General features: G+C 40.7%; 2 protein-coding genes across 2 annotated transcripts in view; both read left to right on the top strand.

The window, feature by feature from the left end:
* Positions 1–20,018, top strand: part of LOC306835388 (uncharacterized protein) — a 74,114-nt gene extending 54,096 nt beyond the window's left edge. The window contains exons 40-69 of the mRNA XM_079361876.1: positions 607–717; positions 1,597–1,707; positions 2,236–2,346; positions 2,436–2,546; positions 3,131–3,238; positions 4,672–4,782; positions 6,170–6,280; positions 6,429–6,539; positions 6,832–6,942; positions 7,450–7,560; positions 7,931–8,041; positions 8,304–8,411; positions 8,767–8,877; positions 9,314–9,424; positions 11,368–11,478; positions 12,197–12,293; positions 12,868–12,968; positions 13,140–13,253; positions 14,496–14,600; positions 14,783–14,887; positions 15,022–15,132; positions 15,874–15,984; positions 16,491–16,604; positions 16,759–16,869; positions 17,187–17,291; positions 17,420–17,524; positions 18,226–18,330; positions 18,718–18,810; positions 19,433–19,525; positions 19,659–20,018. Coding sequence (XP_079218002.1) covers positions 607–717; positions 1,597–1,707; positions 2,236–2,346; positions 2,436–2,546; positions 3,131–3,238; positions 4,672–4,782; positions 6,170–6,280; positions 6,429–6,539; positions 6,832–6,942; positions 7,450–7,560; positions 7,931–8,041; positions 8,304–8,411; positions 8,767–8,877; positions 9,314–9,424; positions 11,368–11,478; positions 12,197–12,293; positions 12,868–12,968; positions 13,140–13,253; positions 14,496–14,600; positions 14,783–14,887; positions 15,022–15,132; positions 15,874–15,984; positions 16,491–16,604; positions 16,759–16,869; positions 17,187–17,291; positions 17,420–17,524; positions 18,226–18,330; positions 18,718–18,810; positions 19,433–19,525; positions 19,659–19,817 — 3,288 coding nt within the window. The 3' untranslated portion in view covers positions 19,818–20,018. The remainder of the gene's footprint in view (positions 1–606; positions 718–1,596; positions 1,708–2,235; positions 2,347–2,435; positions 2,547–3,130; positions 3,239–4,671; positions 4,783–6,169; positions 6,281–6,428; positions 6,540–6,831; positions 6,943–7,449; positions 7,561–7,930; positions 8,042–8,303; positions 8,412–8,766; positions 8,878–9,313; positions 9,425–11,367; positions 11,479–12,196; positions 12,294–12,867; positions 12,969–13,139; positions 13,254–14,495; positions 14,601–14,782; positions 14,888–15,021; positions 15,133–15,873; positions 15,985–16,490; positions 16,605–16,758; positions 16,870–17,186; positions 17,292–17,419; positions 17,525–18,225; positions 18,331–18,717; positions 18,811–19,432; positions 19,526–19,658) is intronic.
* Positions 20,019–20,169: 151 nt separating this feature from the next.
* On the top strand, positions 20,170–25,573 carry LOC306835402 (LIM zinc-binding domain-containing Nebulette-like). The gene is made up of 3 exons (XM_079361904.1): positions 20,170–20,383; positions 22,373–22,503; positions 22,855–25,573. The coding sequence occupies exons 1-3, from the start codon at positions 20,185–20,187 to the stop codon at positions 23,029–23,031; spliced, it is 507 nt and encodes a 168-aa protein (XP_079218030.1). The 5' UTR covers positions 20,170–20,184; the 3' UTR covers positions 23,032–25,573.
* The last annotated feature ends 283 nt before the right edge of the window (positions 25,574–25,856 follow it).

The raw sequence follows: 25,856 nt of genomic DNA, 5'->3' as shown, positions 1-25,856 counted from the left end.
ACTCAGAGAGTTGCTCTGTCAAATGAAATACTGGAAGTCAATCATTCTCTTTATTAATAGGTTACTGTATGGCAGGTAAAGGTGAGTTTAGTGCACACAGAGGCTCCATTCACTTTAAATGAAGCTGTAAAATGAAGCGTTAGCAGCAACCAGAGAGGAGAGTCTGTTCTCTGTGTTCTTCTTTTTTTAGAGGCTCTTAAGTACAAAACTCTCTGAGGATTAAAGTCTGACTGATGGATTCTCTCTTCTGCTTTAACCCAAAGTCCAGCGAGCCTGTTTGTTAACAGAGAGAAGAAGCTCAAAGACCTCACTGACTCTTACATCATTACCATCACTATAAAGCGGCGAAACCTCCCGAATTAGCAAGTTACCTCAAAGAAAAAGAGGGAAAATATTACAACACTAGACAGGAAAGTTTGCTGGTTTTTTTATTCCACTTCTTTTGACTTGCGCTCCATTCATGTGGATATATCTGCAACCGAAGCGAACCTGGCGCCTTTAACCACAGCGTGTCGAACATTCACACTTGAAAGAAGACAAACAAATCAGCACAGTGCTTAAAGATCACACAGGTGTATCTTTCTGATTTTCTCTTTTTGTTTTTAGAACAAGTATAAGGAGAGCGGGAAGAAGAGCCAGACTGTCAGTGTTTACTCTCAGCTCCAAGAAACCAACGACATCCAGTTTGCCAAAGCTGTCTCTGAAATACAAAGTCAGGTACGGCGATGTATTTATTCATTGAAAGGAGGTTCTAATATTTAAACCTGAGTGAACCTGTGAAATATTCTGGAGGCTTAATGAATATTAAATATCAACTACACTGAAAAAAAACTCTTATTGACAAAAGCCGGATTCACCAAAGCCCTTCCAGAGGGGGCGTGGTCAGACCAAAGTCATTTTCATTTAAAGCTACAGACACAGAAACAGCCTGTTTCTGTGTCTGTAGCAGGGCTGAAATAAAGGGCTTTATCAGATCAAATGCAGGATCAGAGTGGATTTTTAACAAGAAACGTCACAGACATGTTTTCAGGAGCGTATTTAAAGTGGTTGAAGAGGAGGATAATATTGGCCTTTAAGTTTGAATGAAAGAAAATCTGATATCGTGACAAGAGATTCTACCAATAGCCAAAGTGTGCGCCGACGTGAGTGGCCGCACATTCAGTAGCTCCGTCCCTGTCGTACTTGTCTGATATGTTATTCGTTTGTTGTGGCTCTGTGCCAACTTCTACGTTTATAGTTTATATAGTTTTTATAGTACTATACTTGAATTTCCCTCGGGATCAATAAAGTATCTATCTATCTATCTATCTATCTATCAAAAAGAAGCGTACAAGAGATTCAGTTGCTTCTCTTTTTATAAGTCTGACTGCCAGACCACTTTAGTTGATGTTTTGAAGTGGCAGTTTATGCCTTTATTTAGAGAAAGGGATGAGATCAAGTCAGAAATCAGGGAGAGTGAAAATGGAGAATGACATGCATGAAAGGTGCCACAGGTCAGATTTGAACCTGGGGTGCCCACTTGGAGGACTGCAGCCTCTGCACATGTGGCGTGCTACTAATGCTAATGGCAAAATACTCATTTGGTCTTATTTCCAGACTAAATATAAAGAAGCGGGGAAAAAGGAGGCATCCAGCTGCCTTTACTCCAAGCTGCCAGAGACTCTGGACACTCTGCATGCTAAAGAGGTTTCACAGCTGCAGAGCCAGGTGAGAATATATACAGTATGATGTGTTCAGGTTCAGGCCTGTAGTCAGCTGTGATTAAGCTGATGGAGGGAGTCTTGTGTAGATCAATGCTGCTGTAAAGGACTACCTACTACTAGAGCTGGGAATAGGATCCTTCAGTCGTCAACAATTACCATAAAAGGTTTGTGGTGTCCAGTCAGTTCTTGGAAAAAAAGAAAAATAACCTAACAAAAATAAACACAAGGGCAGATACAGATAGTTTACCACTTTCCTGAGTCCAGAGGGGTATTCCATGAGAGTGACCAAAGGGTAATGTCTGGCTTACTTCGATAAGCCTCACTCATTTCAGTGAGAGGTCCATCACTGTGGCTTAGCTCAGTAACTATGGTAACTTAGCCATCAGAGCTAGCCTGCTCCACAGCACGATCATTTTCCAGCTTTGTTTAGCTGATCTGTTGACTGGTTTTCCAGAAACATCTGAACATTTCTCCTGTATGTTACAGTTGTAGTTGTCTTCTAAAACAAAATAAAAAAAATGTCTTTCTGAAGGTGAAATATAAACAGGACGTTTGTAAGGAGTCGAGCGGCTCTCTGTATCACCAGCTTCCTGAAACCACAGAGACACAGCTGGCCAAAGAGCGCAGAGACATGTACAGCGAGGTGAGAAACACACGCAGAGCTGAAACGTATCACCTCAATGTGTTTGTTTTGTTTGTTCTGTAAAGCGACCTCTGTGCGCTCTCCGACAGGTGAAATATAAAGAAGACGGTAAGAAGGGGATCAGTACAAACTTGTACTCGCTCCTCCCCGAGACTGCGGAGACGCTATTTGCCAAGCAGATGTCAGAAATACAGAGTGAGGTGAGGTCCCTGAACGCCTCATAGGTGTGATCTGTGTTTGCTCCATCAGGATCTTACAGAGTGTTGATTTCATTGACTTTTTTTTTTGCTGAAATTGCATGAATGAAATATTGACACTCAGGGCAAAAAGATGAGAAAGAACAAAACAAGCTAGAGAGAGAGAGAGTTAACAGAACACAAACAATGACAGTATTTAAGTCAGGTGACTCACGTTTGCCGGTTTAAAATAATTGCTGTCGCTGAACATATTTTGTCATCAAGGCTCCGACCTCGTCACACCTTGTAGGTTTATTTTTAATGCAGGAATTGAGGATTGATGACTTAAACCTCTGAAACCTCTAGTCAGAGCCTGCAGGTGGATGCTGGGGGGGCGGGGGGGATTTAAGTGCAGCACTGGTACAAGACAAGCAAGTCAATGACAGAGCAGAGAGAGAGAGAGACAGAGACTTAAACAGACTGCTCAGTTTGGAGGATGTGAAAGACGGAGGTTGTGAGAATGACGTCTGTCCGTGTAAACTCTGTGCAGCTGGAGAGTTACACACAAGTTAAGAAGGTGAAAACATTTCTTTTTTTTTTCTTTAAAGGCAAAGTACAAGAAGGACAAAGAGGATCTGCCCAACACGTTATACTCTCTGCTGCCTGAAACTCTTCACACTCAGTTTGTGAAAGAGATGGCCGACATGCACAGTGAGGTGAGAGAACCGTTTTTTTGCTCACATAATGAAGGGATATGACCGGATCTTTTCTTATCACTTCCTCTGTTGAAGCTTTGTGGAGCTTGAAGCTTGGATGCAATCAACAGGAAATAATGTTACTCCCCAAGTCTCTTTGTTTTCTAAGATCAAATGGTGACTGAAGACTGTTGAGCAGCATCTTCAACGATTTCTTCAGTTTAATGTTGTGTGACTTTTACCTTCGGACCTTCAGGACTTTTTTAGAGACGAGATTTTGTTTATCAGTGTGCGTGTCCCAGACAAAAGACAAAAGGCAAATTAAGACCTTGTGTTAAAGGTTAGAGTCCCTGCCCCAGCTTGTGGCCTTAACCACTTCACCCCCCCCCCCTTACGTTCCTGTGAAGGACAGTGGGTTTGCATTGACACTCGTTTTTATTCATCTACATTTCTGGAGACTCATCTGTGAGACTTTAGATTCATGAGAGGGTTTTAGTTGTCTGTTAGAAAGCTCAGAGTAACAGACATGACGAGAGAAGGATCTAGAGACAGACAATGAAAGGTTGGTTTTCTGACAATGAGTGTTCAGGAAATGTGTCCATGTGGTAAAAGAGACGTTCAGGGGTCATGTTTTCCATCTTGGACACTCTGATCTGTTAACACATGGCAGATAAGTTGACCACTGTTGTCTATTCTGGTCGTCTTATCAGAAACACATTCAGAGCTGCTGGATTCCTCTTTCTCTCCTCCTTCTCCTTTTTCCTCCTCCTCCTCACTCACCTTCAAAGAGCTCTACTCAACAACTTACTGTATCTCTCACCCCTCATTCTCTGTGTTGATCTGTCCTCTGGTTTTCTCTCTGTTTGACATCTGAAGGGAGAAGAGTTTTTTTTTTTTTTTTTTATTCTTTTTCAGAAGTTTTACATTTTCTATTAAGTTATCTTCCTGGTGCAGATTCGATCCTGAAAGCCCTCTAATACCAGTGGTTATAAAAAACATTTAATTCTATTTGTTCACATTCGTATTTTACATAAACCTGTATGGAGCTGATTGTTGAAGGACCTGACTCAGTACTCAGCCTCTCCTCCACTGAGGAGTGCAGAGAAACTTTTTTGAATTAGAATGATTTCACTTGGTAAACAATTGGAAAACAAATTCCAAAATGTATTTTGTGACACGTTGCCAGTATTGATGTAATGTCTCACACTTTGCTTTCACTCCATATTGTGCATATGTCTTAAAACAATACAATCTGTGATATTATGTGAGGACTATAGTGTTTGTATATAGGACATCATCTAACTGCAGGGCCATCAGCGCCTGAATGGTTCATTTGATTCGAAGCTTTTAATCACAATAAAACGAAAGACACCCAACAAAAAAGAAGTACAAATAATAAAAAACATGAGCAAAGACTCATTTTAACCAGATGTGTGACCTGTATTGTCCTGCAGGTGAAGTATAAGGAAGCAGGAAAGAAAGAAGCGAGCAGCTCTCTTTACCACCAGCTGCCTGAGACTCTGGAGACGCAGCATGTTAAAGAGGTCACAGAGCTGCAGAGCCAGGTACACAAATCTATGACTCACATCCACACATTGTGTTTGTCCTGCAGGGGGGAACTGAACACTCGTGTTATATCATGTCAAAGCTGATTTGATACACAGAATGGTTATTTCTCTCACTCATACTCTGCACACTGACTGTGTTGCATATTTAGGGCGAAGGAAAGCTGCAGAGTTTCTCTTCAAAGACATTTATGAATGAATAATGTTTTTACACTTTGAAGACTCTTTTCTGAATTCAGTGGATTATATTAAGGATGCTGTTTGTACCCGGGGAAGTATCAGCAAAAGTTTTCCCACAACAGATGCGTTTATGTAATGTAGCTCGAATATTCAGCTGAAAAAGGAAAAATAAAAGAAGAGTTTGAAGTCATGAAAGTATTATTCAGTCTGAAGATTGATGTGGGAGGATTATTTTAAAAAAAACATAGCCGGACATTTCGCTCTCCAGACTCCACTGACAAAAACATGATTTTAATCTGCATTAGACTGTGTTGAACTTCTACAGATGTTTTGTGAGTTTGTTGATGTTGTTGTGTGACTTTGATGTTATTTCAGTTTCAACACAGAATTTAAAGGAATTCAGTTTGGTGCGCTTTGGCGCCCACCGAAGGTCTCGTCTTGCAACTGCACTGTTGTGAAACACAATAACACAATATTTTCTGAGTAATATCTGCGGATTAGACTCTGCTTCTTGCTTGGTCATTTTCTTTTCCTCACCTAAGCTTCATCCATCACCGTCCTCTTCCTCTTAGCTTAGCTGCTATTGTACCAAACAGTAGCCCTGACACTGTTTGCACATGTAAACGCTAAAGTCTCATAGTGCTATAAGCAGGTGATAGTGGTGATATTGGACAGACACTGTCCTCACTGTTGAAAGTTTTTTTTTTACAATTAGATCGACTTTGAAACTGCTAAGGTAGAAAAGTTACTTGTTGCTGTAAAACAACACAACTCAAGCTAACTGATTAAAACAGCAGCAACTCGCATGTTCTGAGTTAAATTGCTGTTTTTGTGAAGGAGGCTTGATGGCTTTAAAGAGAGTAATGTCACTGTGTAATTAGGTTTAAGTTAGGGAAAACAAAGAATTGTTTGTGCTAACATCTTAAATATATTGATATTAATTATATCTGTTTTCAACACATTATCATCCAAATCTAAGTATCTTATTAGCATATTTTAATATAAAGCTCTTTCTCTGTAGGGATCCTTTCAGTGCTGATGTCAGACATTCAGAATAACAATCTGAGTCTGTCAGTGACAAAAAAACAAGAATTTAAGTGTGTTTTTTTTTTATCTAGCACATTCTCTTGGAGGGATTACTTTGCAGTCATTACACTGTTAAACTGTATCCGACATGTTTTATTCCACCTGCTGCTGTCTCCTCCAGAACAAGTACCAGCAGAGCGGGAAGCAGTTGATGTCGTCCAGTCTATACGCTCAGCTGCCGCAGACGGCGGAGACACAGCTCGCTGCCAAGATGTCCGACATGCAGAGCGAGGTAAAAAAATAAAGGACACACTTGAACTCATAGATACACATGAAGAGATAGTCAATCTAACTTTCCTCTTCACATTGATTTTCTTCTTGGAAAGCTTGAAACTTTTCTGTTCTGATGCCGTAAGTTTCCTCTGCTTCTCTCTGTTCAGAGTAAGTACAAGGAGGACGGGATCAGGAGCCTCTCTCAGAGCTTCTACTCTCAGCTCGCAGAAACGACTGAGACTCAGTTCGCGAAAAGTGTCTCAGAGCTGCAGAGTCAGGTGGGGAAAACACTCCTGCATTTGACATGTTTATTAATTCATCTCTTTGTGGATTCACTCGTTTTTCTCACTCTTAAGGGGAAAATGGAAACATTGTTCATTTTAACATGTTCAGGGACGTTTTACAGTAGATCGAATCGATTCTTTTCTTTTTTCTTTTCTTTCTTCTTTCTTTTAAAATCTTTAAAATAGCCTGAGCTATGTAGATGTGTTCGAGGGAGAGAGTGAAAGGAACATGTGTAATACTCTGTAGAAGAAGTGCTAAACATCTAACAGGCAATGTTTTTTTAAGGCCAAGTACAAGGAGGCGAGTAGGAAGGAGGCGACCAGCTGCCTTTACCACCAGTTACCTGAAACTCTGGAGACGCTACATGCTAAAGAGGCTACTGAGCTGCAGAGTCAGGTACTGTAACACTTTATACTTTCAAAGATTTTTTACTTATATTATATTTTTTTCATCTTCCTTTAGAGTCGTATAACATATAGGCAACATCTATAATACAAATCCAGTTAACATTGCAGTAAAAGGAACGTCCATTCAAATGAGCTCAATTCATGAGCTGGGGTTTTTCATTCATGACACATTTAATTTGAACAGTCAGAAAGTTGTAATTCAGATCTTATAGATGTTTTAATCAAATAAAATAACTACCCTCATACATTTGTTGAATTTAAAATAATCTGGAGTTGATTTTTGTGCTTTTAATAACTAGCACACATTAATGTTTCGCTTCATTCGAAAAGTATTCCATAACAGTCCAGTGTCGGCCTTTGAATAAACAGTGATTTCAGTTTTGCAAACATCCTGCAACTTGTTCTCACTGGACTGCAGGAAGACTCAGTAACAACATGTTTACAGCGTCAGGATCAGTCTGTTATGAGCCTCGTACGTCTTTTCTTTCTTTTCCAGGTGAAATACAAGGAAGACGGAAAGAAAGAGCTGAGCACCAACCTGTACTCAGCGCTGCCCGAGACAGAGGAGATGAAGATCGCTAAAGCTGCCATGGAGCTTCAGAGTGAGGTTGGTAGACGTTCAACAACTTCCTCTGGTACATACTGTCGAGACTCATTTTGAAAACATGTAATATTTATCTAAATAGCAAACTGGGGTGAATTGGAACTAGTTTCAGACTTATGCTTCTTTACGGTAAACCAATGTCCAATGAGCCACATCGGAAGAATATAACATATACTGTACTTTTACCCTAAGTGAATGTTGGTTTTCTTACATTAAACAAACTGTTCCCTGGAGGATGGAGATTGAATGGAGATTTGTTTTTCTTCTTTTTGGCTGAAGAGAGTAACTAATAAATAAACAATATGAGCAGTCTTTTTTAAAGTATTTATGTTGACGTCTCTTTGTGCTGTGTGTCTGTGTTTGTATTCCTTAGAATAAATACAAGCAGAAAGGCAGACAGGAGATCAGCAGCAGTGTTTTCCACCACATGCCAGAGACCAAAGAGATGGAGTTTGTAAAGCAGATCTCTGAACTTCAGAGCGAGGTGAGGTCTACAGTCACGTATTGTATGTCGCTGTATGTTTCTCAATATTCTACTCATATTTATCGCATTAGACTGTATTTAAGAAGTTTGTTTCGACCTTCAGATCTGGCAGGTGAAAGCAATGAAAAAGTGCCTTAAGTAATAAGCCTGAGAGTAATACATGTGTTTTTAATAGCCAGTCTTTGGGTGAAATTCTCTCTGACAACTTGAAATATATATGCATCAATCTGTATTCATTTTCTGTGTTGTTTTTCTCTCTTAGTCAAAATACAAGAAGGACAAAGAGGACCTGTCCAACACGTTATTCTCACTGCTGCCTGAAACTCTGCAGACCCAGTTTGTTAAAGAGATGGCCGACACGCACAGCGAGGTGAGAAACACTCTGTGTGTTACTGTGAATATTTTAGTGCTTCTGCCTGAAATAGCCCGGCTGTGTTTTGGGTTTGCTCCAGATTTTATTCCCCTACTTAACAGATTAATAATTGATCAAGAGACTCACCACTCATGAATGAGCTTTGTGTGAGTTGTCTACTTTAGGAGCCTTATTCACAGCCTGGTGTATTTGAATATCACGCCTTTCATTAAAGAAATGGTCATAACTTTAAATATTATGTCTATTACGTCTGCACTCAGGCGGCTGTAAGATATGATGATTATTGGCGCAGTTTTTATGGATAAAAGATATTCTATGAGTATTGATTTTGATGTCGTTTTTCTGTTCTCAGAGTAAATACAAGGAGGCTGGTAAGAAGGAGATGGTGAACTGCCTGTACTCTCTGCTGCCTGAGACTAAAGACACGCAGCACGCCAGGGAGCAAACTCAGCTACACAGCGAGGTAGAAACACAAGCAATGGTCGCTGTTTGTAAACAACAGATTTATTCTGTTTGCTGTCTTACATGCTTGTACTCGTGGCAAATTTAGATCAAGTCTGTAAAGTCATTAAGTTAAGCTGAATGACCGAACTCTATGTTGACTGAGGTGACTGAGTATTTTTCAGTATGACAAACTTTGTGCAAAGACAAAGAAGGAGCAGAGCTGCATGTTTACAGCTATAAATAAAATGATAATATAAAATGTGCATTTTGGATTTCAATATGTTTTATTATTTTCAAGAATTATACTGTTATGATAGTTTAGCATATGGAAGGTCACTTTTATTTTAAACAACTCCTGAAAGTGAACAGGTGACGTATCCAAGCTTGAAGTGAACCGATGTGTCGATAAGATCTTAATCAGAGTGAAAAGAGTGATGTTTAGTTTTGTGTTTCAGAAAGCCTACAGGGAGGAGGGTAAGAAGGAGGCCGGCTGCAGCCTGTATGCTCAGATGCCCCAAACCATCGAGACCGTGTTCGCTAAAGAGCTGACCAAGACGCAGAGCGATGTGAGTGGAACGACACTAAACTAAGAGCACGCCTCCTGGGGTCGTTATGGAGCTGTTTAAAAATCTTCCTCCTAATAACACACAGGTTGGATATAATGTGAAGATCTGAGAGAGCGTTGGCGAAAAACCAGAGATGATGGTTGAGGAGTTTAAACCACAGACTAACTTGGAGCCGTTAACCCCTTGACGCCTGAATTTGTTTCCAAGTATTAAAAGCTTCTTTTTTTTCTGCTTTCAATTAAATGGTAAATTAAGTTGAGAACATTTATTTAAAAATAGCACATAAATAGATATTACACACAAATAGCACATCAAACAGATGCTGTTCTGTCTCTGACTTCTTGAAATGCACAGGTCTAATTAGCTGAAAGTTACAAAATATTTTTAACTTGCTCGAGTAAATTGCTTGAGCCAACGGACAAAGTTTAGACATCGAGGAACATCACGAAGAAAAAAACACACACACACACAAACAGAGAGCGATGATGTTTCGAGGAATCTTTCTGTTTGCTTAGGTGTAAACACAGAGAGCAGCTGTATGCTGCTCTACTGCCTGAGGACACGAACACTGACCTACTGCCCCACACACACACACACACACACACACACACGCTCATATACTAGGGCACAAATAGGATCACTTGAAAAAAAACTGGCATCTCTAAAGACACCTTCACATGTGTAAGTTAACTCAGCACAGAATGAGAACACAGTATTTTTAAACCTGGACTACTTTAAGATTCTGGTCAAGATGACATTAAGGTAGCAAATGTATTATTTCATCCATCAGCCCTCAAACAAGCTGTGTGATGTCGTTCTAAAAGTGGATGTTTTTGTCAGTGACAGGCTCAGGTTGTTATTCTAGGTGTCTGAAAACATTACAGAAAAAGACGCCTTTAGTGTCAGTCAGTTTTCAGTGTCAGTCAGCCTCGAGGGCAGAAAATAAAGCCAGTGGGGAACTGGGGCACAGGCCTGATGCTTTCTGGTTTCATGCCTGTTGACCGAGCAATGCAGCGCTAACTGGAGCGTCTAACGTAGACCACGGAGACAACAGCAAGCCCAGACAGTCTCAGTGTCTGCAAAACAGCCATACAATGAAACTGATCTCAGACCTGCAGGCGGAAAATCAAATGCAGGACGAATATCCTGATACATCTTAGTTACCACACTGGTTGTGTTTTGTTTTGTTTTTCTCTGTGTGGATTTCTCCTTTACCAAAGACAATACAGATACTAGAAGCTGCTTCGAATCTCAATGAACAACTTTTATCACAACAAGCTGTGTGGACTCAGTCTGCTTTTCTTTTGTATTTCTGTCCAGCACCCAGAGCCTGAAGATTTGGACGTGCCTGCTCTTTAATATCTTTCTAAATTCAAACCAAATACATGATATATAATATTTGGGCTTTTATTCCTTTGTTTAAAAGACAGGACAGTAGATAGAGAATGAAAACGTGAAGAGAGTGTTCTGTTAAAAATACATATACTGTAATCTTCAGGTGAAAAAACAGCCGAGTCTGTTTTAGCTTCCTTCTGTTTAAATGTGTGAGTGTAGATCATTTTGAATGAATGATCTTGTAATTTCACCTCATTGTTGTTTAGATACTGAGTCACAAAGCAGCTCCTTTATTCACAACTACAAATCTGTTTTATTATATTAACATTTATAGTCAAAGTGAACACAGATGATTTGGTGCTTCATGCCTGTTTGTCTTCACTTACTTTAAAGTTCATTTGTCTTTCATGGCAGGAGTTTCTTCACAGCTTGAAGCCGCTCATTTTATTTTGTAGCAAATGAGTCCATTTGCGTTTGCACTCAATATTCAGCAGCAGGCTGAATTTGTCATCGTAATCTCTCCCTCAATCCATCATGCTCCATTTTTCTGTCTGTTTTTTTTTATTACTGTCTCTCCTTTGTGTCTCTCGTTCTCTGTCTCCGAGTAGAAGTTCTATAAGGAGAAGTATAACCGTGAGAAGGGCAAGTCCAGCTACACAAACATGAAAACACTGCCAGAGGTGGAGCACGCCATGGAGGTCAACAGGAACCAGAGCGAGGTAACTAAACACACACACACACACACACACACACACACACACACAATGATACATGTTCATGCTGTGCTATGTCATATAAATATCTCTCAGAATCAAGTGGTTATGTAACACTTTGTGTGGGCAACAACACCAGCTCATCTTTGTGGAGTTGAGTGTAACAGCACAAATATTAACCCTTTACATTCTACGGAAGCGAATTGAATTTACATGATGAAATAAAAATCTGCACTTTTTTTTTCTGGACTGCCTCAGGATAACGAGTTATGAGTTGGTTGCATTTCTCGACACAACACCGGTGCTTCAGTTGCACTTTGTGGGGATCCAGTATATTCAGCCGTTGTCTGATTGTCTCTTGAGTCACCACGTAGCCAGCCTGGATGTATTTCAGATGCAGCATGTTATATCAGGGAAGCTTGTCTTATCGGCACAGCTGAGCCTGACACATCAGAGCGGGGTTTGCATCAAAACAACAAAGATCTAAGCTGCCTGTGCAGTCTATAAACTAAACAAGAGATTCTGTTGGGATTTTAGAAGAACTAGTTTCTTGTTAAATTTGAGTACTGGAGTAGTGATGCATGTAGTTTGTTACAAATGATTTTGAGACTAATGCACACCAAAAATAACTCAATAGTGTAACAATAAATAAAGAAAAAAATCAAATGAATACTTTGGTATGTTACAGTACTCTTTGTAATCGTTGTGTCGTAACTTTTCTCAGGTCGGCTACAGAAAAGGCAAAGAGGAGCTTCATCACTACAACCCTGTGGTAGACAGACCGGACTTTGGCAACGCCGCCAAACTGGCCAGCGATGTGAGTCTGTGTGTGTGTGTGTTTGTGTGTGGGTGTCTGAACTTGTTCCAACAGTAATTTCCATGACAACAGTCCCATTAACCAGCTGTTCTCCGAGCGGAACCGCTGATAAATTATAGAAAATCTTCTGCTGTTAACACTGAACTGACATTATGTGAGAGTGGCTTGCAAGGAGTGTGTGTGCATGTGTGTGTGTGTGTGTGTGTGTGTGTGTGTGTTTCCTCAGACATTCAGAGTCAAACATCTTTCATAAGTAAAAGCAAAATCCTTCTTTCATTTTTCAATATATAATTTAGCTTTGTGTGTTTTGAATTATTTGTGTGTGTGTGTGTGTGTGTGTGTGTGTGTGTGTGTGTGTGTGTGTGTGTGTGGGAGTTTTCTGCAGTGATGTTTGTTCAACTGTGTGTTGGTTTGCCCTGGTTTGTGTGTCTGTGCCTTTAATATTGCTGTCCATTTTTGTAAATCTACGTTTGTAGATTTTCTATAAAAATATGTACCGGTATGTGATTTTTATTTATTTAATAATGAAATGTGTGTCTGTGTGTCTGTGTGTGTTTGTGCGCCATTTCCACAGGTAGCCTATAAGAATAGCACAAAGCTACCAGTTTACAGTGACAGCTCTCTTCTGGACAGAACAGACATCCAGCATGCCAAAGACATTTCCAAACTGGCCAGTCAGGTAACACACAAACACACACATTCATACAAACACTCACACACACACACACACATTCATACAAACACTCACACACCTTCACATATTCCGCCCAGCATGCATTCGACAGATGTTAAGGAACTGTTCAAGACAGACTGAATGAGATTTAGTTCCTTCTTCTTCTCTCTTCTGCAGGTGAAGTATAAGGAGAGTTTTGACAAAGATTTAAAGGGCCAGCGACCCTGTTACAACCCACTGGACTGTCTCTCCTTCAAACACACACAAGCTGCTGCTGCTCTGGCCAGTCAGGTGAGAGAATCACGGTCACATAATCTAACATAAATTAAGTACATACCAACCGGAGCATAGATCTCTGGTGTGTGTGTGGGTTTCATTCACTTTGACTCACTTTCCAATTCTCAGCCGGTTGTGTGGGCGTTTCCATGGCTACCTTTGTAAGGCAAATGCAGGCTGATTGTAGGCTGAGAGTTAGAGAAGTTGGAGAGGTTATTCACGTACAAAAACACACATTAAAACGCATGCACACACATATACACACACACACTCCTGATAATCTGATCAACAACTTAACATTCATACTTGCAAAAAAACGGATCAACATGCAATCACACACATGAGACATCGGAAAGGACATAAACACATGCAAATGCACATTAAGATGACACACTTTCATAGACACACACACACACACACACACACAGATGATGCCATGGTTCAGTTTTAGTCGGCTCTCTGCCCACACAGCCACAGAAAAAGAGCTTCTTCACTTCACGACGTTACATAACAGGGTGTTGTGTTGAACGCTGCCTGGAGTTCAGGAACGTTCAGTCTGAGCTGCTTTACAGAAAAACTTCTTAGCAAGCCTTGAAACAGTCTGCTTCAACATGCCTCCATGTGAAACATTATCAACAGGGGCTCACAATGGGAGGGAAATGAATGAATGAAAAGTTCCCTTTTTTTAACCGCAGACTGCAGGAAAAGCCAACCTTGAGCTGTTTTTGATGTTTTGTAGCCTGGAGGTCGGGCTTAATGTTTGCCACCATTTCTGTCTGACAGTCAAACATAATATCCTAATTTCGGCTGAGATGTAGGAGTGAGCCGCAGGCAGTTACCATTCTGACAGACTGTCAAGTGAAAAAGATCGTAATTAACAAGTTATTTGAGTATTTTTATACAGGGGGCGGGGGTTTTTTCCCACCATATTTAGAAGTATGGAGGTCTTAATACTTGTTGTGAAAAAGTTTGGGAATCCCTCCTGTGGGTTCTTTCAGTTGGCGTTTTTGTCACAGACGAGCGCCGATCATTATTAACTGCTGCATTTCACTTATATGTTTTGTTCATATTTATTATGAATTAAAGAGCGTCTTTGAAAACTAACAAAAAGTGTTGCATTAGATTGCATCATAATGCAGTGATGAATGAGGTTGTAATGGCAGCACCTTTTGTAACAAATGCAGATGTTCGAAAGACATCCACTAAAAGCTGTTGTGTTCAGAGGAGAAAAATGTTGTCAATCGATCTGTTCTCCAGGTGAAGTATAAGACCAACAAGAACCAGAAAGCCGAAGGTTCCTCCGACCTGCCCAACCTCCTGCAGCTGGAGCATGTACTGCACGCCAGCAAACTGCAGAGTAACGTACGATGACATCACTCACCCGCTCCACAGCACAGTACTATCAATGCATGAGCCGATGTATGTGTGCAAGAGATTCTGTTATGGATGTTTTTATTAACAGGGAGCTCATTCTGTGTGTGTGTGTGTGTGTGTGTGTGTGTGTGTGTGTGTGTGTATGTATATGTGTGTGTGGTTGTTTGTAGGTGGAGTATAAGAAGAAGTATGAACAGACCAAGGCTCACTTCCACATCCCTCTGGACACAGCTGAACAGCTCCACCACAAGGAGAACGCAGTGCTGCACAGCCAGGTGACAGACAGATACTGCTCATGCTACAGACATCTCTCTCTCTCTCTCTCTCTCTCTCTCTCTGTGTGTGTGTCTCTCTCTCTCTGTCTCTCTCTGTCTCTCTCTCTCAGTTAACAGGTAAAAATCTGTTTCAGGTGAAGTACAGGGAGGAGTATGAGAGGAGTATGAAAGGTCGCTCTCAGATGGAGTTTGGAGACACTCAGACCTACAAGGTGTCTAAAGAAGCTCAGAAGATGCAGAGTGAGGTAAAGCACTCAACCCTCATTCCTATTTACCGTTGAGCTTCAAATTAGAGCCAGTCTTTGATAAAACCTTTAATTGAAGCTGAGACGAGCTTTGTACTATTTTCAAACTAACCTCGTGCACAACAAAGATGGGGTCAATTATAAAATAAGGAATGTACTCGGGCTGTCAGCCTTCATTTATTAAGTTCCCTTAATTTTTGCGTAGAGATAAACTGCATTCTGTTTTGTCCTCTAAGGCACACCGTAGATGAGCACTGTGTCTTTCACAGTCTCCTCCTTTAGTCACAGTGATGGACTTTAAAAACCTCCTATAGACAAATCAGTTTACAATTCAAACGTAAAATCCATCTTATGACATCAAAGACTTGATTTTTTTATTTTCATTCAGTCATTGATCCGCAACAAGATCCTTTTTCTGTGGTTAAGTTAATGTCGTAAACTTTGATATACCAGAAGGTGCTGACTTTATTTCAAAATAAAAGCATGGTTTAGTGATTATCATCATTACATTTTTATTGTTTGACAGCCCTAAAATCTATACCCGAGAGAACGTTTAACTGTCCATTAACAAATCAATTAAAAATTACTAACCAGGTCTTGATTTATAACACAGCCCATCTCTTTCTCTCTCTCTATCTCTCTCTCTCTCTTTCTCTCTCTCTCTCTCTCTCTCTCTCTCTCTCTCTCTCTCTCTCTCTCTCTCTCTCTCTCTCTCTCTCACTCTCTCGCTCTCTCTCTCAGAGGGAGTATCGTAGGGACTATGTGGAGCAGATGAAGGGGAAGCCTTTAGTGGATGTAGAACAGACACCTGGATATCTGACAGCCCTTCACGCCAGCAGTCTGCTCAGCGAGGTAACACACACAAGAAAAAGAATTTAAAATCATGCTTTTGACTCTTTTCACAAATTTCTGAAATTGAAGTTGTAAGTACTTTGAAAATTTAGTTTTTTTTAAGATGCTCAAGTTAATAATTAAATTCCTTAAATAATTTTAGTGATCATAACTGTTGATTTAAATTGTCTTATTTGAAGAAGTAGAACTACCCAATATCAGTTAGTTCAATATGCAATCCATCACCAAATCTACCATCTCAAAAACATCTCCAGACTCCTGATCCACATCCTGTTGCAGAATGTCACACACACTTTTATCACTTCTTGCCTGGGTTATTGCATTATAACAAATCACCCCCACCCTTATCCACCTTCACTGACTCACAGTCCAGTCCTGTATCACACCACAACTACAAATCTCTGCACGGCCTTTTCCCCTTTCTGACCTCCTCTACACTACACTAGACTTGAATTGATTGTATCATAACCAGTATTCATTCATAATCTTACTGTTTCTCCCCACAGAAGGAGTACAGGAAAGACCTGGAGCAGGTGAAGGGGCGGGGCTTATCTGGCATCGGGCTGGAGGAAACACCTGAATTGCTTAGGGTCAAAAAAGCCACTCAGATACTGAACCAGGTAAACTGGACAGCAGATACACACTTAAAAACTACTGAAGATGAGACTTGAATCTGAGCAGTGTGTGTGTCTGTGTGTGTGTGTGTGTGTGTGTGTGTGTGTGTGTGTGTGTGTGTGTGTGTGTGTGTGTGTGTGTGTGTGTGTGTGTGCGCAGAAGGAGTATCGCAGAGATCTAGAGAGGGAGATTGTGGGTAAAGGTATGGAGCTGAGCTCAGATGTCCTGGATATTCAGAGAGCAAAGAGAGCGTCAGAGATCCAGAGTCAGGTAACTCCTCAGTCCTTGTTTGTCAGTAATTGTTGATCCTTACAGTAGCAACATGTGTTTCGCATTTATATTTCTGACTTCCATTTTTCCTTTTGTTGCATAAATTATTTCTATTTCAATCAAAGTATTTTTCTGTTGTTTTGTGGTAAAAAAAAAAATAATAATAATACAGCGACGCATCTCCCTGCGCTGCTTGATGCAGTAAAAGATAAAAGCAGTATTAAAGCAACAATATGTGCCTTTCCAACTTTAGATAGTATTTATTATTATTCCATTGCACTAATAACAATAATCTCCTGATGGTTTGTGCATCTCAGCGGTCATACAAGCAGACTGAGCAACTCAGAGAAAACTCCTACGGGACGGTTACAGACACACCTGAACTGCTGCACGCCTCCTACCTCAAAGATGTCTACAGCCAGGTTTGTGTGTGTGTGTGTGTGTGTGTGCTGAAGCAATCTTCTCAGAGATGTAGTTTGTGACTTAAAGGATGATGCTTTAATCTGCGAGCTAGAAGGATGAGCGTGTCTCTGTCTCTTTCTTGTTGCAGAAGAAGTATAAGGACGAGGCGGAGCGTCTGAAGGGACAGTACAGTCTGCTCTCAGAAACCCCAGAGATGCAGAGGGTCAGAGCCAACCAGAGAAACGTCAGCTCAGTGAGTAGAGATATACTGATTGTCCCATCTTAACACACTTTGCTTCTGCTCTGAATAATGCCAGAGTTTGAAGGAAGATATGAACAAACGCTGCATCTCAAGTCTCTAAAATGATGACTCCTCGATCAAACCAAAAGTAGTCCTGGATCCGCCGTGCCAAGAACCTTTCCAAAACCCTCAAAGCTGCTTGGAGGAGAGAGAAGTGAGAACTGAGGAGCAATAGAAGAGAACAGAGGAGCACAGGAGCAGACCTTATGGAAATCTTTTTATTGATAGGCACCGTCCTCATTGTAAATCACTCTGTGATTGGACTGCAGCGTAACAGACTTCAGTGTTACTTATCAACATCATCAGAGACATGAACGAAGAAAACATGGACCTTCGAAAACAGACACTGTAAACATCGATTTATTAAGAGTCTGTATGTGATGACCTTGGTTAAAAATAACGTTTTATATGTGGATTAAAAATGAAACATTGAGCATTGAGTGTCATCACTCCTGATTTGATTTGTTTTTTGATTTAACATCAAACAAAAAGTCTGTCAATTTTAGATCTTTAAATCAGAAAGGTCACAAACAACCTCTCCATTGTATCATAGAAATGTCTCGATCTTGGGATGCATAGACGCTACTGATGAGAGTTGGGATGTGCTCCATGTCTTGTTGGGTCTTTTGAAGCAGCTCTCTGTCGCCCTCTAGCTGCGGTACTGCTGGGACTCCAAGCTGATGAGGGGCTTGTCGTCGTCAGTCACTGAGACGCCTGAGATCGTCCTCGCCAGAGAGAACGCCAAGAAGATCAGTGAGGTATGTGTACATGCACATCGCATTCACAATGAGCCGACAGTAAGCTTTGGAGACAGTGATAAAGGTTTGGAACTCAGGGGAACTTCAGTGCAAAAAATGAGACAGTAACAGAAACCCTGCAGGGCTTCTAAACGTTACCCACCTAACATAAAAATAAATTATCTGCAAAGTTTGATCAACAACACAAACAAGCAGACTACTGAAAGCATTCCTAAATGTACAAAGGTAGGAAGACATGATTTATAATTTATGTACTCAACCCATGAAGCTAGTGAAAGGAGAACTGTGTCCCAAACAGAAGCTGAGGTCTCATTAGGTTGACTTGTAGGAAAGATGTCGCACTGCTCCTTTAAAGCTCTCCCTCAGTGATGACCTGTGCTCCGTCAGGTCAGCTACAGAGACGGGGTGGGCTGTGGCACTGCTGTCAGGGACACGCCCGAGATGGAGCGAGTCCGACGCAACCAGGACAACATCAGCTCAGTGAGGACGCACACACACACACACACACACACACACACACACACACACACACAGTTGGATAATGAAAAGAGGTAATGTGTACGAGAGATTGTGCTGCAGTCAGTCTCGTGGTGGCTGATGACACAGCAAAACGCACACAGTCTGCATCTTCGACACTGGCGACATAGTGGTTCATTTGCGCGCCTCATGTACGTAAGCTGAGGTCCTCAAAGCTGGCAGTTAAGGTTCAAATCCAGGCTGTGTCTCCTGCTTACTTCCCACTATAACTGGATGAGGTGGATCCAGTCCATTATACAAATGTGAGCTGGATTAGCTGATCCTTTATGGAAAAAAGTGAATTTCCAGATTTGGATCAAACATATCCAGATCAAACCGTTTGAATAACAACATTGAATAAAGATGATGGGAGATTCAACATTCAAGCCAAAACCTTCATGAATATCTCTTTGACTTTTGAAACAATCTCCAGGTTTTAAACGTTGTTTTGTGTAAGGATGCCGTGAAAGTCACTCATGCTGAGTAAGCATCTATGACTCCATGATCACATCCTTTGACACAGTGACAAAAGACACATTATTATTATTTAACTCGTAAAATTGTATTTTCTCTTCGTCCTCCTCAGGTGAAGTACAAGCAGAGTTCAGTGAAGGCCACTAGTGTCGGAGTGACTCCTGAATTTGAGAGAGTCAAACAGAACCAGGAGAACATCAGTTCGGCAAGAGACGCACACACACACACGCGCACACACACACACACACACACACACACACACACACACACACACACACAATCACATGTAGAGATTTTCAGTAATAGCATGTCTCCTACTGTTTGTGTGTGTTGAACAGGTAAGGTACCAGCGTGGGCTGCAGGAAATAAGAGGGCGTAGCTGCTCCGAGCTGGACACACCTGAGTACAGGCGTGTCAGGAAGTCACAGGACTCTGTTTCCATGGTAGCGGCTTTGATGTCATGGCTCCTGCCTGAGCCGTGGGAGGAGCTAATATGAGTGAAGTGGCACCTCGTGTGGGACTGACACACTTCTACTAACAGCAACAACCAGACGGCATGGACAGACGGCGTGTCCGTTTGTGTCTTTGTGTGTTTTCATCCAGCGGTTCAATCAATTAGGACCTCGAAAAACAACCTTGGTTTACAAAAGTGTGTGTGTGTGTGTGTGTTTATATAATAAAATATATTTTTTAAATTACCTGTGTGTGTTTTATTTGCTCACTGACCAAATGCACCCCCACCTGTATGCATGTGTGGGTGTGTGTGTGTGTGTGTTTGTATGATTTCTTACATGGTTTCTGGTTATATTAAGTCTTTGTGTTGAACATTTTCATGATTTTGGCCCTGAAGCATAAACACGTGTTATGATTCATCTCCTCCAACAGGCCAAGTACCACGAGGACTTTGAGCGGGCGCGCGGTCGAGGCTGTACACCTGGATTGGACGATCCCAGCATGGAACGCTACCAGAGAGCCAATCAGATGATCGGAGAGGCGGGATACAGCAAAGGAATCCACCCCCAGGCCATGGAAATGGACAGACGACCAGGAGGCATCATCGTAGGTCAGTGATGCCACGGAGGCTCTGTGATTACGGTTACCCCCTAGGTCCCTTCATCCGCTGTTACCATGGTAACTGCTGGTAACTCTTATCGGCTTAAGTAGTAATGTAAGAATGTGTTTATTGTGCTTGCATTGTGTTCATTTTAATTGTGATCAAACATATAAGTGACAACCTGCTTCAGGACGCTACAGGGCAACTGGACCGAGTGTGCGCCGTCAGACAGGCGGTCTCATGCTGGATAATCTCAGTTTATGTTAACCTCTTTTCTGTGTGAATGAACTTTCCCTCCTCTCTGAAGACCTAAAGGTTTGGAGGACAGACCCCGGCTCCATCTTTGACTTTGACCCTTTGGAGGACAACATCCAATCAAAGAGCCTCCGCAAGATGTCTGGTACTTCACCTGACATTGTTCTGTCTAACAAAACTGCAGGCTTTACAGCTGCTGCTGAAAAAAGGAGACGAGTGTTTTAAAGTTTTTAAGTAGAAAGACACAAGATGCCGTTAAGTTTGCATGAAAACAGACGTTATGTAAGTTGTTTTAAATCACGCCTGCTTGTTGACCAATAGTAAGGCTGTGTTTCTCTTTATTTAGGTTTTTCATTTTGATATTAAGTTCATTTTACAAGGAAGTAACAGTTTTCCCCGTCAATCAGTCTGGTGATAATCTATCTTGCTCTCAGCTGTTTTTTTCTGTTTGCTAAAAGCAGCTGATTCTATGACCGTATAAAAAGATTTTTGCATTTAAATGAAGAGTCTCTTCTCCGAAGCGTTCTGGTTTTCATTTTTCTGAATTACAGTGTGAACAATGTCAGAACACACTTCATAGTAAAAAAAAAAAAATGCATCAACCAAAATGTAGTCCTGGAAACCATCAGATAATTTCTGCACATTCACCTGCACAAATCAAGAACTACTAATCACAAAACTAGTCTTTGTTTTTTTCCATCAAAATGAATATGCAAAAGTCCTTTGAAAGCTGCTTTGTTAGACAAATACATGCATTCAAATAAATGGTGGACACATTACATGATGATCCCTTTTCTAAAAAAAAACTGTTGTTGTTTTCTGCACTGTATGTTTGCTATGTTTGAAATATAGATGGACAACATGTAATGTAATTATGATTATAGTTTATTTAGTGGACGCTTTAGTCCAAAGTCATCATGTGTACATACGTGTGGAAGTATTTTCAATAAAGGGTCAAGAGAGAAGAAAGTAACATCAGTAAGAGCCAACACGCAGCTCCAGGTCCAACTGGACCCAGGGGGCTGACGGGCAAAGCGCGGGGTATATAGCATAATATGAGATTATTTATGCATCAAAAAAACACATTTGTTGTTCTTTTTTTTTTTTAAGATTTCAATCTCAAGTCGTACCCAATGGGCTTGAAAAGAATTTAAGACAGGATATCAGACTTAGTTGGTTTCATGGCTTTTGTTGGGAATAAGAAAAATATAGAATATCACCAGACTTTTCCTGGATTTTTTTTTTTTCATAAATCCATACTGTCTTTTCATTCTTCATCTTTTCTTGTGTTTTCTGCCTGCGTTGTGAATATTTTCCGCTCGGTGCTGCCCTCCTGTGGTGGCTACATGTCAGAGCGGGCTGATCGCAGACTGAGCAGGCAGCACTCCCAGCAGTCTCTCACCCACAGTCAGGCTCAGTCTGGGAGCTCGCTGACCTCCGAGCTCTGGGACCGCAGCAGCACCAACACCCCCGGTACCTGTCTTCACGTTGTATCTCTCACTTCAGCACACCGTAACAGGATGAAGGCGATGGCTTCACACACCCATTCGCATGTGTTTTATGTAATCCACATCAAACTGACTAACTAACATTCTTCTTACAGTGTTTGCTGTTGAACAGTTTCCCTAAAACTCACTGTGTGCTCACAGCGGACGAGGCTCTTTATGAGTCAGAATCTCATATCCAACATTCACTGGAAGACTCTTCAAACACTCTTATTCTGTCTCTTTGTCCCTCATCCAGCTCCCGTCCTTCCTGGAGCATATCATCAGGGCGTCCAGATGCAGCAGCAGCAGCAGTATCACGGCTACATGCACCAGACCAGCATGTCATCGGTCAGATCTGTCACCTCCCCGCCACACTCAGCCACTATGGTACATTCCTACTCAAAAACTTGTACTCTCAAGACGAAGATTTCATGAACTATAGAAGCTCAGGGGATTTGTATTAACTAGTTTGGGGTTTGAATGACTAATAGGTACAGTCATGGAAAGGGGGTATTGGCGGGAATTATATTTATTGGGAACAAATTTATCATGATGAGAAGTTTCCCTCTGTCTTAGTCAGTTATTGTACTTTATATCATAGAAGTAGCCAGTTTTTTGGTCCATGTGTGTACCATGAAAAATATATTTGATCCGAACTTACGGATAAAAGCATTAAAGTCCTGCAAAAACCACCAAATGTCTCCATCTGCCCTCTCTGTCTTTTCTTGTTGTCCTCAGCGTGTTTACCGAGCGCTGTACGACTACGCGGCTCAGGACCATGATGAGGTCTCATTCAGGGACGGCGATGTCATCATCAACGCTCAGGCCATCGACGAGGGCTGGATGTACGGCACCGTGCAGAGAACCGGCAAGTCGGGTATGCTGCCGGCAAACTACGTGGAGTGTTGCAACTAAATGAGGAGGAAGAAGAAGAAGAAGAGAGGACAGGGAGGTGTAGAAATGTAGAGAATAGAATCCTCTGTCACTGTTAGAAAATCAGCGGCTGGGGATGTTCTTTGTTTTTCAGGATCCTTTACATTTTGTCAGAAACACGTTTGCAGTAAAGGTGAATTTTTCTTTTTGAATCCAAAAAGCAACAATCATTAGCAGGAGAATCCATTGAAAACACCAGAACAATGAACTAATTCTACAGCAGAGCAAAAAATAGACAGAATGCATTTGATTAAAGGACAGCCACATGAACACACAAACAATAGCCACAGATATATTTTTCTACATATTGGAATCCTGCTCCCTCAGCTTCCTTTGATTTAATATAGCTTTATCCATCTTTATCAGGGGTATCTGAAAGGCATCTTGGGAAATGTAGGAAATCACTTACAAGAAAATAATAAGACGAGACCTTGTGAGAGTCATTTAATTTGGAAATGACTCCTGGAATACGAAGAACATCACAGACTGCTGATCTTCACGTCCAGGAAGAAAGTGAAGGAGAAGCTGAGGTATAAATCCAGCATGCTGTCAATACATTAGATCAAATCTTACAAGTAAACGAGGGAACAAGAAAAGAACGATGCATGAAAGGACGGTTTGAGAGGAAGCGGACGTCGGTGATTATTTGAAATGTCCTGAAACAAACTTAATCAGATAATCAACTTGGATGCCTTTCCAGGAATTCAAGCAGAATAAGAAAACGATAAGTGAAACAATGAAAACGAAAAGGTTATCAGGATGACGCGTATAAAGGTTAAGTCTGGTGATGCTCTCTATTTTCATCATGTTGATTTGAGGTCACATCTCAACAGTTGTGATTTAAGATTCCCCGTCCACACAACCTCTTCATCCCTGTTGTGCCCAGGATGGATTTAACCCCCATTATAATAATTAGAGTAATATCAGAGTAGTTTATTTGATTTGATTTGATTTTCAAAGTATTAATTTCAGGTCATACTGAGTTGGAGTCATTGCCCCTGGTAACTTATAGATACTGTGGCGCAGTTACTACCAACTCTCAGCAGATGGTAACATTTGAACCTTAACTGGGCTTTTCCAATGAGGCTCATTTGCATAAGATGGGGCTAATGTTTCCTCAAATTACCTTAAAAAAGTCATATTTAAAAAAGGAAAAGAATATATCCAGCACCAGGGCGTAGAGACCCTCTCTGCTCTGCTGCATGTTTAAGGTGGCATACAGTACATACAGTAATGTATATCTTCTTCACCTCTTCCATTGAGCTCCATTTTTGTCCAAGATTAGAAACACATTTAAACACCAGACTATTGCACTGTAACTATTTCCTGCATTAGCTGGAGCACACTCTATTCATCTCATACACAGCACCCTGCTGGCCAAAGAGGACAAAACGTGAACTTGATGCTCAACAAATGCACTGTTTCTTGTTTTGTTTTTTTAAATCAAGCTAAAAAGGTATGATTTAAAAAAATAAATTTGAGTTGTGCAGCAGGACACATTGGCTTGAAGCTCAGAAACTATTAATTGTTTGACAACGAGAGACATTGTTTAACACCAGACTTATTCTTTAAGGAGGAGTGAGGAGGGGAGAAGAGCAGAGGAGAAGAAGAAGGAAGGAAACATGATTAGGTTCTGATGTGTGTCTTTAAAAGAGGAGTTTAAAAATAGGGGGAAAGGAGGAGTCAATTCGAGATTTTAAAATAAAAGAAAACTAAACAATTCTGATGCAACCAAAGGACAGGGAGAGGTCAAAGGTCAGAGGGATGGGTGGGGAGTTAAAGAGGTTAACAGTAACACTATTACAGGAAAACAGTTTATAATAATTTATCTTGAGTTGTTTTTTTTTCATGTTCAGGTTAGTGTAGTTTAGTTTTTGACTTTTGATTTTATCTACAGAGAGATCACTTGTTACAGCAACACTAAGCTCCGTGTTTGTGAAGCACTGAACTAACACACTGTGTCTTTCTGTTTTCATTTCGAACTCTAAATAAAAGTGTTCACGTTGCGTGCTGTACACACACAAACAGTTCTTTTGTGGTCTGAAATCTGAACAGGCTGTGGGAGAATGGGAGCTTGACATTTGTGTTTGTTGCAGAGTATTTTGATACACAGGCTCCTGTCTATGTTTTGGAAAGATATATTTTACTCTAATACCTGTATGTATCCAGTATCTAGTGTTTGTTAGTTTTTGTTGTCTTGCTGTGTGAACTGCATCCCGGTCATGTATTAAATAACAAATCTTCTCTCAGCCATCATTCATCATTCTAACAAAGAGCATTTTATATGTTTGATTTCATTTTATTAAGTTCCTGCATTGGTGAGTTTAGACTTCTAATGACATAATTTGTAAAGTTTTCAGTTTATTCTGTCACCACAGATTCTTCTACGTTTATTTCAATATTATTTGAGATTCTATATCACTTAATCTTATTTCTGTTTTATTTGCCATATAATTGCAGTGTGTTATCTACATGTGGTAGAAAATAAAACCAGAATTTGTCAACATAAACATGTTTTTTCTTATTCAGACTTTTGGATACTGTAAATCAGAATGAATGCACATACTTATTTACATTCATTTGTTTACATTCTTCTTGCTCTGTTTCTATTGATCTTAAGGACAGTTTCCACCACGCCGTCTGGTTCAGTTCAGTTCAGTATGGTTCACATTTGTTGATTGCTCACTTCCTGTGAGACTGTATGGTTGGCTGTGGAAATATAAGCAAGATCAGGGTTTAATGTGCCAAACTGTCCTGAAACAAATGGTCTGCTCTGTGGAAACGGGGCTTTACTGTACATTTACACT

The sequence above is a fragment of the Symphodus melops genome (assembly GCF_947650265.1).
Source record: "Symphodus melops genome assembly, chromosome: 14".
NCBI classification, from domain to species: Eukaryota; Metazoa; Chordata; class Actinopteri; order Labriformes; family Labridae; genus Symphodus; species Symphodus melops.
This window is presented reverse-complemented; position numbering and strand designations above follow the sequence as displayed.